General features: G+C 52.6%; 1 protein-coding gene across 1 annotated transcript in view; it reads right to left on the reverse strand.

The window, feature by feature from the left end:
• Positions 1-13155, reverse strand: part of KIF6 (kinesin family member 6) — a 393571-nt gene that overhangs the window by 16592 nt on the left and 363824 nt on the right. The window contains exon 17 of the mRNA XM_043450851.1: positions 790-874. Within this exon, the coding sequence (XP_043306786.1) occupies positions 790-874 (85 nt within the window). The remainder of the gene's footprint in view (positions 1-789; positions 875-13155) is intronic.

The raw sequence follows: 13155 nt of genomic DNA on the forward strand, positions 1-13155 counted from the left end.
CAGGCCATCCGGGGATGAGGGGAGGGTGACAGGGTTCACTTGGGGCACATGCCTAGCCAGCTCAGGGGTGGGTGGCTTGGGTGGCAATGACATCATTGCCACCTGTGAGCAAGGAAAGTTTCTTGTTTGGTTTCCCACAAGCAAATCTCTCCAGGGCAGTGATAGATAGCCAACCTCTCTGCTGAACGCCTAAATGAAGAAACGAACTGAGATGCTTGTATTAGTAATGACCACAGGACTGTTTACACTTGAGGCTCCTCGCTCTGCAGGTTAAATCATTCTGGGGCCCTCAGTGGCTGCAGGAGGATCTGATGTTCTCCATCAGCCTGCAGGTAACGAGCTTCAGAAGAGGAGCGAGGCGGAGGCCCTCTGTGGTCATACTCCCGGGCTCCCCTAGAGGGCAGCAGCAGACAAGACTTGCTGCTTCCGGGGCTGCAGCCCAGGCCCCAGGCTGCAGAGGCTGCAGATGGCGACCAGCTCTCCCTGCCTGAGTCAGGGATCCTGGCTCTGGAGCCTGGCTGCACCTTCTATTCCCCACTCCAGCCTCACCCATCCTCGGCTGGCTTCCTGCACCTCACGACTGCCTGCTTAAAGTTGGCGCCTCCTCCAGCTGATTTAGGACCCACTTCTCAGAGGAGCTGCAGGCCTGGGTCGGCGGGGTGGGGGGTGGTGCCCCCCCACTGCCCTGCCCCAAAGCTCCAGGTGGTCCCGAGGGTCCTCTAGGGGCAGGGGTGGTGGTGGTGGTTGGGGGGCAGGGATCAGGGTGTGTGCGGCGAAAGGAAAGGGTACCTTCTCTTCTCTTCCTCCAGCTGTGATCGCAGCTTCTCTTCCAGCAGGTCTGGCATTGAGGGCACGGGGATGTTTTCTGAGATACCTGGAGAAGGGAAATGCTGAAAGCGCACTCCAGGGAGGATGAAAGGGAAAGTGTGATGTTTAGAGCAGATGACAGAGTCATCGTGCCTCCCAAGGTGAGAGGAGACCCAGCGAGTCCCTGTAGGGTCTCTGGACGGGAGCTTGCTTCACCCACCTCCTCTGGGTGGCAGCCTCTGCTCGGCTGAAAGGCCACGAGGAGGCTTCCGTGATTATGCTTTGGACGTAAACCCAGAATCTTCCTTATTCCTTATGTCACTATCAGTCCTTTCCCTGTAGGGTTCCCTCATTCCTTCTTGAGTCATCAGCAAAGATGCAAAAGAGCATTCCCCCTTCTTTTGATACACAGCCCATCATAAACCAAGAAGGCATCACTAAAATGGCTCACATCTTACCTCACACCACCTAAGGTGCCGAATTCTCCAGCCTCAAACCACGTGCCCCACTTTTGCCTTCCCCCTAAAGCACTGCTTCTAAGCCTGATTAACCCAACGTGCACCTGGGGCTGAGACCCACGCTCAGATGCCCTGTCCTGGGGGCAGCATGACAGGACCCTCGCAAGTCCTAGGTGAGGGCTGCGACCCCGACATGCCAGCCGCTGCTGCTGGTTGCCAGGTTGCCAGCTCCGGGTGCTACTGGGCTTGTCTGGAGCCCATAGCCCGGTGGTTGGGGTCTGTCTATCCTCCCAGGAGGCTTTCGGTGGTTGTACGGCATGTCTTACTCAGAAGGCATCTTAGAAGTCATGCAGCCCCACTTTCTGCTCCTTGGAGGGGAGACTCTACCACAGGTCGGGCACTTAATGGACATGATCAGACAATTGCTCCCATTTTACAGATAAGGGCATGGAGGTTCAAAGAGGTCAACTTGCCCAAGGCCACGCAGTTAACTAAAGGAGCTTGGATCTAAATCCAGGTTTGTTTAGTCGCAAGGGCTCTGGAATCAGAAATTGCTTCGATGATGTTTTTGAGGATGGTCAAGCGCTTTCTGCCGCGGTATTGCCAGGCGCTGGGCTCACTGCTTTGCATGAGAGCACGTCATTGAGGGCAGCTCTGTTTCCTCTTTTTTTTTTTTCTGTTTCCTCTTAGTTGGAGCCAAGACCTGCCCCACTAACTTCTTTTCACCTCTACTTTGGACCTTTGGAGCAGCACAGTATGTCCTCCTTCTTAATCTGACAATTCTTTAAATATTTTAACAACCACCACCACAACAAACTGTCACATCTGTCAGGAGCTTTATTCTCAGGCTGACTCTGCCCAGTTCCCTCAATCTTAGGCTCAGTGACATGGTGACCTTCTAACTGATCGTAAGTATGGAGTCTGCATCTGGACATCATATTCCAGACAGGCCCAGGAGGGGCAGGGTGGAGGACAGTTCTCCTAGCTTTGAAAAATCCATGTTCGATATTTCCATGGGAGGTGAATTACTAGCAATGACCATTATTGAGCATCTCCTATATTCCAGATCCTGCCAAGTCCTGCGAAGCACTGGGCTAGGTGCTCTATTCACCTTATTGCTAATTCTCAAAATAACCCAGCAGGAGAGGCATTACCAGCTCATTTAAGTTAAGAGTCTGAGGCTCAGAGAGATCAGTAACTAAGTCCAAGTCACACAGCTAACAAGTGGTAGAGCTGGGATGTGAACCCAGTTTCCCTGGTTCTAAAGAGCTAAATGCTTACACCAGGCAACATCCAGCACTGCTTTTGTATTTCAGCAGTATGGACATTGTCATGGCTATGTCAGTTTGTCACTGTCCTCTATTAGTCTTGTAGTCAGTTGACATATGTTCCTATTTTTATGAGTGGTTGTCAAAATGCATTCTATTTCACAGTGACTGTCCTTAGGATCCCAGATGCAACACTTCCCATTTGTCGGGGGTTTAGCCTGCTGAGGGGTCCTCATTCTGGCATGCCACTATTCTTTCCCTTTCCATTGCTTTTTATGTTGCTATCTAACTCACTGACGAATATGCTAAGGGGATTGGGATTCTGTTCTTATCTGCCGGGCACCTGTTTCTCTCTCCCTTGTGTCAAGGGTCACCTGTCACTTGTAAACTGACTGAGCAAGCCTCTCACTCCATAGACACCATAGACTTCCCAGAGGAAGTCTGTGCTGGCCCCCAAGCCGGTGCATCTTAGTGGCCCTAACGATCCAGACTGCCCGTCCTAGTGGCCCGTGGCTTCCCCAGACGCAGGCAGCGCAAGTCCCCGAGGGCAGGGACTGGTCCCTCTGCTCTTTGTCCAGGCTCCAGGGCACCCTCGGTGCCCACAGTGTTCATGGGCCCTTGTCCTCTCTGGGAAAAGTCAGGAAGTACCTCAAAGCCATGCTGATAACTACGGGACTCGAAATGTGAATATTTCCTTTCCTAACAGTTTCTGCAATGGGCACATGTATCTCTTGAGTCTGTTAAAACAAAAAACAAAAAACTGTGACTCTTCTTCCTTTTAACACTTTTTGACCCAGACCAAGGAACTCCGAGAGACGCAGTGAAGACCCTGCTTTGGGGGAAGTGAAAGTGTGAAAGTGAAAGTCACTAGGTTGCGTCCGACTCTTTTTGACCCCATGGACTATACAGTCCGTGGAATTCTCCAGGCCAGAATACTGGAGTGGGTAGACTTTCCCTTCTCTAAGGGGATCTTCCCAACCCAGGGGTTGAACCCAGGTCTCCCACATTGCAGGTGGATTCTTCACCAGCTGAGCCACCTGAGGCCAGATCGTGCTGGACCTCAAGGGCCTGGTGGGGACATTGGCTTTGTGAGAGCTGAGAGGCTGGGGGCTGCTGAGGAGAGGGAATGGCGTGATCTGTTCCTTTGATGGCCAAGCCAAGTAGTTGATTTGCCGGTTAAGACAAAGCTGCTGCAAACAGAATAGTTAATGTGAGGTGGCGCCAGGGTAGTGAAAGGATCTGGGAAAGAAAGCTGGGACTCCCGGACTCAGGCAGCCAGAATGAGGGCACAGCGTACCCCCAAGACACAAGCCATCCGCGTTGCCATGGGAACCAAAGGGGCCTCTCTGCCAAAGTGATGTTTGCCGAGTGAAATGCATTGTAACCCCACCAGGAGACAGCCCCTGGCTACTTCTGCTGCTTCCTGAGGCTTGGCTTATCAGCCGTCTCTCAAGAGAAAGAGGGACTGGGAGCTCAGTGGGAACCAGACAAAGTGGCTGAGCAGGAACAGAGGCAGGGGGAGCAAGTAAAGGGCAGTTGGGCTTCGTGGGTCTCCGTGACCACTGGGCCTGCGGCCAGCGACAGTGCCTCTGGTCGCCTGCCAGTCACCTCCTTTCAAGCCGGGCCCCTGGCTGGGATGGGGGCACAGGAGGTCACAGCCCTGAGGGGCCCAGGAGGTCACACTGTGGGCAGCCGGCCCCCAAACAACACACAAGCGAAGAAGGAGGGCTTAATTCCAGCGGCTGTGGGTCTGATGTCACATACAGAGGAAGCCCCCGAGCAGTCAAAGAGTAACCGGCACTTCAAGCAGGGCCCGCACGTTCCCAGGGTGACCCTACTACCTCTGATGAGTCAGGTGTTGGGGAATCAGCAGCATAAAGAAGAGAGGGGCGCTGGTGGGGAAGGCCAGCCTCCTGTGGGTCTGCTTATACCTGGCGTGATTTTGGGGGCACTGGAAAGATCACCTCCCTGCACCCTACACACACCCCCCCCAAATTCTCCTATAGTCAGTCCATGTCTGAAATGTGTGAATCTCACTTCTTTTGTTCATGGGCTCTTTACAGGGGGTGAACCTGAGAATCACCTAAGGAGCCTGTAAAAGCAAGAGACCAGGGGGCCCTACCCCGATACATGGAGTTAGGATTTGATGGCAGATGCCCCCTGTGATTCAGTGCCCACCCTTTGTTAAGAAACTGCTCAAGGGACTTCACTGGCAGGCCAGCGGTTAAGATTTAGCCTTCCAACGCAGCGGGTGTGGGTTCAATCCCTAGTCAGGGAGCTAAGACCCCCACATGCCTTTTGGCCAAAAAACCAAAAGCATAAAGCAGAAACAGTATTGTAACAAATTCAATAAAGACTTTACAAATGGTCCACATCAAAAGAGTCTTAAAAAAGAATCTTAAAAAAAAAAAAAAAGAAACCGCTCAAGGCTCTACATCCAGTTTCAATGCAAGTACTTCATGTGGGAGTCACCGAGGATGCCAGACCTGCAGGGGTTCAGGTAAGATGCTCTGCGGGGGACTGAGTGGAACTTTACCCCCCGTCCACCTTCCAGATCTTTGGAAACCGCTGTGGGGCGAAGGGGCGAAGGGCTTTGCAGCAAGAAGTCACGGTCTCCATGGGGCTGGAGTCGCCTGCACTTGGCCCTCTCAGGTGGAGGATAAAATCTGAACATGTGACTCTCTGAGGCTCTTCTATAGCAGCTCCCATCACAGACAGGGAAACTGAGTTCTGACAGCAGAAGTGAGCTTCTCCAGGATCACACTGCAGGTAAAAAGAGCCAAAGTCAGGACCCTGCTCTGCCTGACTTCAAAGCTGGTGCTTCTTCCTCTGCGAGTGACCCGTGCAGTGAAGGCTTGCCACAGTGCAGATCACTGAAGTCGGTATTGACTTGCCCTTGGTATTTGCAGGTGATGCTCTTTTGCGCGAATGCCTTTCTGATGTGGGGCTCGGGGGCTGAGAGAAACCCTCAGCCTCTCCACCGTGTGCTGGCCTGTGTGGACTGCCCTTTCCTAACTGAACCCACTGCCTGCGCCCTGATCCCACTTGGCATTTGCAGCTCACCCGCTGGGTGTGAGGAACGGTCTCATCCACATTATCCACGGGAGCCTGGTGCCTGAGGTCAGCCCCCAGAACACCCCGAGCCAGCCTGCTTGTCTCCTTAACTGTCTGCTAGGAGTCTCAAGGGAGGCAGGATTGACATTTCCAGCCAGGTACAACCGAAAGTCCCTTGGACTGCAAGGAGATCCAACCAGTCCATCCTAAAGGAAATCCTGAATATTCATTGGAAGGACTGACGTTGAAGCTGACACTCCAATACTTTGTCCACCTGATGTGAAGAACTGACTCATTTGAAAAGACCCTGATGCTGGGAAAGATTGAGGGCAGGAGGGGAAGGGGACGACAGAGGATAAGATGGTTGGATGGCATCACCGACTTCATGGACATGAGTTTGAGTAAACTTCTGGAGCTGGTGATGGACAGGGCGGCCTGGTGTGCTGCAGTCGATGGGGTCGCAAAGAGTTGGACATGACTGAATGACTGAACTGAACTGAAGTGAACAACCAAAAGGGGCCCCGTGGGCTTCTGGGGAGCAAGCCCAGGGCCCTGTGTGGAGGAGGCTGTAAATTATATGGCTCCCCCGTGGCAGACGAGACATCAGAGTCTCGGAAGCATTCTGGCGGGCGGCCTCAGCTATCTGACTCAGGGTCCACTTCAAACACCCACTCTGGGCCTCCTTGGGCTAGACTGTCTCATAGAACCCAGGTAGCCCTGCCCCATCCCCTTTCAGAAGTCAGCATGCCTGTTCTCCCAAAGATGGATGATGTCAGTAGGCTCAATGACCACGACGGTCAGCAGCTCAGAGGCAAAGACTCTGGCTTCTCCATCAGACCATTTCCTGTTTAATGGCTCAAGTGAATCGCCAACTGGAGTGATCACAGGCTGCCGGGCGCCCGGTGCCACCATCCGTCTTGGTGCTGATTTTGTGCAACGCCGTTGCTGCCTGCGGCTGGCTCAGACTCAAGGGTGTGATGAATAGCCTGCAGACCCAGGGCTGCGGAGGATCGTTTCTCTGGCCCCCACTCACCGCCGTCATCTTCCCTGAAGGGAGAATGGGGCGATTCCTGAGAGCACAGATGGCCATAGTGAAAGTGAAAGTGTGAGTCGCTCAGTCCTGTCTGACTCTTTGTGACCCCAGGGGCTGTGCCTGTCAGGATTCTCTGTCCATGGGATTCTCCAGGCCAGAAAACTGGAGTGGTTGCCATTCCCTTCATATGGTCAACAGTACAATCAAGATCCTTCCATACACCTCTTTGAAGCACGGACTCTGCTCATAGAAGGCGGGCCACATCCCTTCCTGCCTGAGTCACCCCTTCTGCGTCCACTTTGGGCCTCTCTGCCACAAAAAGGCTGCAGAGATGGGGGCCTCTTTCCACGTTGCTCCCCTCACTGCATTCCTGGAGGAGGATGCAGCCCGCACAGAGGGTCAGTGTGGACTGGCGAGCAGTACAAGGGGGACCCCAGAAGCGCCCCGTATTCACAGGAAGGCGTGTCTGATTTCCTCTCTCACTTCCCAACCATGATCACCTCTGCTCAAACTGGAGCTCTCTCCTCCTCCTGTCTCTCCACAGCCCTTCCTGCTGGGACCCCAGCTGCACCTCCACTTTCTCCTCAGCGTTCTCTGGCTGCACCACCCAGAGCCCGGCACAGTGACCCTCTTTCTGAGGGTCCTGGCATCCCCCATTCTGCCTGGGCCCCTCTGTGCAGAGGCTGCTCCTTCCTGCATCCAGTCCACGGAGGCTGCCTCACTCTTCAGAAGTGCCCACAATTCTGAACTCAGGGTTTCTCTCCGGGCATGAGCCCCTTGGCAATTCTACCCACTGTCACTTTAGCCTCACTGACCAGTGGTGACCACATGCCTCAATCTTGGTGCCTTTTCAGAGAGACATTAGCAGGAAGCTTGGGATCCCTAAAATCCATCACACTGGACCCAGCATCTCCTGCATTGGCAGGTGGATTCTTTACCACTGAGCCACCAGGGAAGCCCAACACCAGTATTTTCAAAGCACCACTTAGAGCTTCTTCTTGGTTATTTGGAACACACAGCACCCATCATTTGTATCTGAGCACAGACAACCCTGGTTTCCCCAAACTCATCATCAGTTTCTTTGGGGGAAGTGGGAGGGTCTCACGCAGCTCCACTACACTGGCAATAGCGTAGGACCTACCAAACACTGAGACCTTTCCTGGGCTGAGACTGGCCAAGCACCAGGGCAGGTGGAGTAGATGGCCATGACACATTTTAATCCAGCATATGAGGTTGAGGGGTTAGAATTCTGTCTTCTGTGTCTGATTGTTACCAATGGAATGTGTCCCCCTGCCCACCCCCGCCCCCAGCCCCTGGCTCCAAATTCACATGCTGAAATTGAAGCCCTAACTTGATGATATCTGCTGGTGGGGCCTTTGGGAGGTAATTCGGTCATGAGGGTGGGGCCCTCATGAATGAGATTAGTGCCTTTCTAAGAGGAGACCGGTGATCTAGCTTGATCTTTCCACTATGCGAGGATACAATGAGAAGACAGCAGTCTGTACCCAGGAGAGGGCCCTCATCAGAACCTGACTGTGATCTAGGCTTCCAGCCTCCACAACTGAGAGGGAGGAAGGTTATTGAAAGCTACAGAACTTTTTTTTTTTTTTTCCCCCAAACAAAGGCATAGTGGTAAGAAGAGAAACAGAAGTTGTTTTGGGTGATCCAGGTGAAAACCTGGGGGTGCTGCCATCTGTACCCTGGGTTCTCTCACCCTTGTGGGGTCCCACAGAGCCCATTCTGAGAACCACTGAGCGGCCTGATCCAGGAGGGTCCCTGCAGTTGTCCCCATCAGGGGTTCCTCTCCATATCCTGGAATTCCTGGTCTGGATCATACTCGGTGCTCAGTCAAATCTGCTGAATAAATTGATGACGGTCTGGCTTTTTGTTTTCTCTCAGATTTGTTGTTCCCAGGCTCAGAATTCCAAAAGAGTATTTCAAGACTCAGTCTTAAACAGTTTTCCACCGAATGGCAGAAGGTGGCAATGGCAGCGGCCTGTGTGTGGAGCACAGCCGGGATGCCACGAGAGGTCACTGCGGGGATTCTGCTTGGGAGACAGAAGCTTCTCAGAGCACTCGGAGCTGGAACAGGGAGGAGCCGTCAGGGTCAGGGCCCCTCCCGGCCCTCCTGGAGGTTCAGCTCTCTCTCTGTTGGGTCTTCAGGTCAGGTTAGTGGCCCCTGCCCGGTGGTCATTCGAGGGCCCAAGGGGCACTGCAGCCCCCTTGGGCTGCCGTCAGGGGCTGCTTCTGCAGGGTGAGTGGTCAGTGTGGGGCTCCCAGGTGGCCCCAGATACCGCTGGGCACTGTCTGCAGCAGGTTTACTCAGAGGCGGCAGGAGCACCATCCCCCTCGGATGGGGCTGCAGGTGTGTGTACCCAGGGGAGGCGCCCAGTGCAGGGGCTAGGTGCAGGCTTGGGTGGGTGGGTGCGCGAGGGGGGTCCCCAGGGTGGTGCAGACTATTTACTCATTAGTCAAATAGTAAATGCTGAGGAACACATGCTCCTGCCTGGGGCTTTCTTTTCCTAAAAGGCCTCTCTGACCAAGACTTCCTTCCTTGCTCTAAAATGTCCAGTGGCTCAACTGCCTGTGAGGGAAATGCTCAGGTTCAAGGCTCTCAACAAATTGGCCCACCTCACCCTTTTAGCCTTTTATCTGGAAGATTTCAGATCAGCTCCCCACAGAGTCATCCTCCCCCTGCCTCCTGCACACACAAAACAAACACATACCACACACATACACCCCCATGCATAAACACACACGCTACAAACACACATACACCCCCCATACACATATATACACATAGACTACATACATACATATCCCCACATACATAAACATAGATACCACACACATACACCTCCCAGGCATAAACATACACACTACAAACACACATACACTCCCCATACACATATATACACATAGACTACATACATACATATCCCCACATACATAAACATAGATACCACACACATACACCCCCCAGGCATAAACACACACACTACAAATACACATACACCCCCCATACACATATACACACACAGACTACATACATACATATTCCCACACACATATACATATATACCACATACATACACCCCCTATGCATAAACACACACACACTACACACATACACCCCCATACACATATACACACACAGACTACATACATACACATCCCCCACATACATATACATATATACCACACACATACACTCTACATTCATACATTTATATCTCTCTCATACACACACTATACACACACACATCCCTCCACATACATATACACACATACCACACACACTAAATATACACCCCCCACATACATACACGTCACACATACACTACATACACACATATCCCCCACATACATATAAATGTATACCACACACACATACACACACACACATACATCTTGCTGCTGCTGCTAAGCCGCCTCAGTTGTGTCCGACTCTGTGTGACCCCATAGATGGCAGCCCTCCAGGATCCTCCATCCCTGGGATTCTCCAGGCAAGAACACTGGAGTGGGTTGCCATTCCACACACACCCTACATTCATACATACACACATATATCACATACATTACATACACACGTATCCCACATACATAAACATACACACCACACACATCCTACATTCATACATATACACATATATCGCACACACTACATACACACATATCCCCACATACATACACATACATATCACACACACCCCCTACATTCATACATACATATATCTCACACACAAACTACATGCACACATACGCCCCACAAACATATACATATACACATATACAGCACACACACGCACACACACCCCAGCCCCCTCTGCCCCCACGCTCCTCTCTGAGGTTCTGAGTCCTGCCCATTCTTCCAGGCTCGGCTCAGGCCCACGGCTCTGGTGACACCTCGGGGCCCACTCTCTGCTCAGTTCTCTGAGCCCCGAGGGCCTGGTGCACGCTCTCACCTGTCACATTTTACATGCCTCTCAGCAGTGCCATGCGCCTTTTAAATTTTAATCACAGGCACTTGGTAGAATTCTGATGGTGAGCTGAAGGAGAGCCAGCCCCGATCAAATACTGCTCAGCAGAGACACTTGAGAGAGAGGGCACAGCCCTGCGTCCTGGGGCGGCTTCTCCCCGTCCTGCTCCTGCTCCCTGTGGCCATCAGAGGGCTGGGCACCCGGCGCGTGTCACCTCGCTGCTCCCAGAGACACCCTTAGCGAGTCACGCGCTCCTGATGGGCCTCTCGCTTCTACAGAGGGTCGAGGCGAGAACCATCTTGTGGGACAACATTTCAGCAACCTCTGCAAAACTGCAGCTGACGATGATGTTCACTGTGTCAGAGTCCTCTATACAAAGGTCCTCACAATAAATTCTGCTTTGTGTTTAGTTCCAGAAGAAATTCTGTTTCTGTAGATAAATTAGCATGCTTCCTGTTGTCAGAAAATGAAAACCATGGAACTCTGGGTGCTCCTCTTTCTGCTCCGTGGCTAGATAAGACAGAGTCGGATTTACTGCCTGCACACTGTAATCTGCTCAGCTGTGGGGTCCAAAGGCATTTACTCCTTCTACTTCCTTTAAATGGACTTATTTTATGTTCAAATGTCTCATTACACTTCTGTAAGATGCGTGAGTCTCAGAGTCATCTGGGGAAGCGTTGACTCTGGCCTGTTTATTGCCTGTGCCAGCTGCTGCGGGGACAGAGATGAATTCGACTGCACCTAGCTTCCCAGGAGCTCGTATTTTCGTGTGGAGAATAGATATGGAGATAAATAATTACAGGACAAGGGTGGTGCTCCAGCAGAGGTGCCCGAGGCTGGAGGACAAGCAGACTGGGGAGAAGGGGGCAGGCGAGGCTCTGTGGGGAAGGTCAAAGTTGACTTGGTTTGGGGCTACAGTGGGAAGAGGAGAGTGGATAGAACAATGTGTGAGTGCTGTCCCGTCAGTCGTGTCCAAATCTTTGCAACCCCAGGGACTGTAGCCCACCAGGCTCCTCTGTCTATGGGATTCTCCAGGCAAGAATACTGGAGTGCTTGCCATGCCCTCCTCCAGGAGATCTTCCCAACCCAGGGATTGAACCCAGGTCTCTAATGTCTTCTGCATTGGCAGGCGGGTTCTTTATTACTAGCGCCACCTGGAAAGCCCCATGGCATCTCTCACCTCACCATTAAACCTCTGCTTTTCGAGACTGCCTTTCTGCAAATTTTCTTGGGCATATGTCTACACCCACAAACAGAGATGCATTCTTATGCAAAATACATGAGAAAACCTCTCCTGCTCAGCCTCACTCCTTACTCCTGAACCCCCCCACCCCCCAAAACCCCAAACCCAACCAACCAACCCCTGCCTGCGTATTCATGGAAACTTAGGGACATGGAAGCAAAAGAAAGAAATACTACCAAAGGGAATGTTAGAAATGAAGGGAAAGTAGAGAGGAGAAGAAGCACACAAAGAAATATAACAGAAAGGGAAGGGACCGCCATACAAACAAACCCACAGGAGTGGAAGGGCGAGAGCGGGCGTAGTCACCGCCTCATCGCTCCACCGAAGCCCGAACTACAGAACGTCAGGAAGCCAAATGCACTGAGTGAGTTGTCTTTGGTCTTACAGAAGCTGTGCGTCCTGGCCTTCAGCCCCAACGCTAGTCTGAAGGGCGAGGGTTAAGGCAGGAAATGGCGCTGTAAGTGACCTGCTGCATCGAGACTTTCTCTCGAGGGGAAGTTTCTGAACTGAGGGCCCCTGGGACACAGGGCACCGGTGGGTCCACAGACCCGTCAGACAAGCTCCCAAGGCGCCTGGATAGCGACGTGGCGTTTGATCTCAAGATGGCCGCTGGAGACGGAACCACTTCCTCTTTAATTGGGATAGTCGGCTTTTAAGATAAACAGGCATTTCAAATGTTCTTAATTAGACTCAGCCACAGTGTTTTTCGTTTGAGGTTTGCTGATTACTTTGGGCGAAGCTGGGCCCTGCTGAACCTGACACCGGCTACACTTTGGAAGAAGGCTCCAGAGAGGTGAGCGGAGGAATTAAGGAGGAGCCTGCTGTTGAAGACACGTGGCAGGGCTGGGACCGGGGGAGCAGAAAGCCTGGAGCACGTCCTGCCCTGGAAGCCATGGAAACGGCTCCCCAGGCCCTAGAGCAACACTGCCCTTGGAATGATCTGAGTGGCATTTTCCACATCATTGTTTCTGCTCAACAAGCATCATGGATACTGGAGAAGAGGCCCATGGGGCAGCCCCAGGGATAACTCCCCATTCAGTGACCTGCACCTCGACACAGCTTCCACTGGAGGTTCTTGTGCCCCGTGCAAGCCTGGCCCTGGGAGTGAGGACCCCAGGAGCCCTGCTGCATTTGGAGGAAGGTGCTCTGCTGACCCTGCACAGAATCTCAGCTCCAAGCCCCTGCACCGGCCTCTGGCAAGAGAAGGGCAGCCCCTGCACATCTGCCCAACCCTTCAGCCCCAGGCCCAACAGGCAAAAGCTCTGTCTGTGTGTCTCAGGCTTCCTTGTTGTATGTTTCTGATGTAATCACT

The sequence above is a fragment of the Cervus canadensis genome, chromosome 28 (genome assembly GCF_019320065.1).
Source record: "Cervus canadensis isolate Bull #8, Minnesota chromosome 28, ASM1932006v1, whole genome shotgun sequence".
In the NCBI taxonomy this organism is placed as follows: Eukaryota; Metazoa; Chordata; class Mammalia; order Artiodactyla; family Cervidae; genus Cervus; species Cervus canadensis.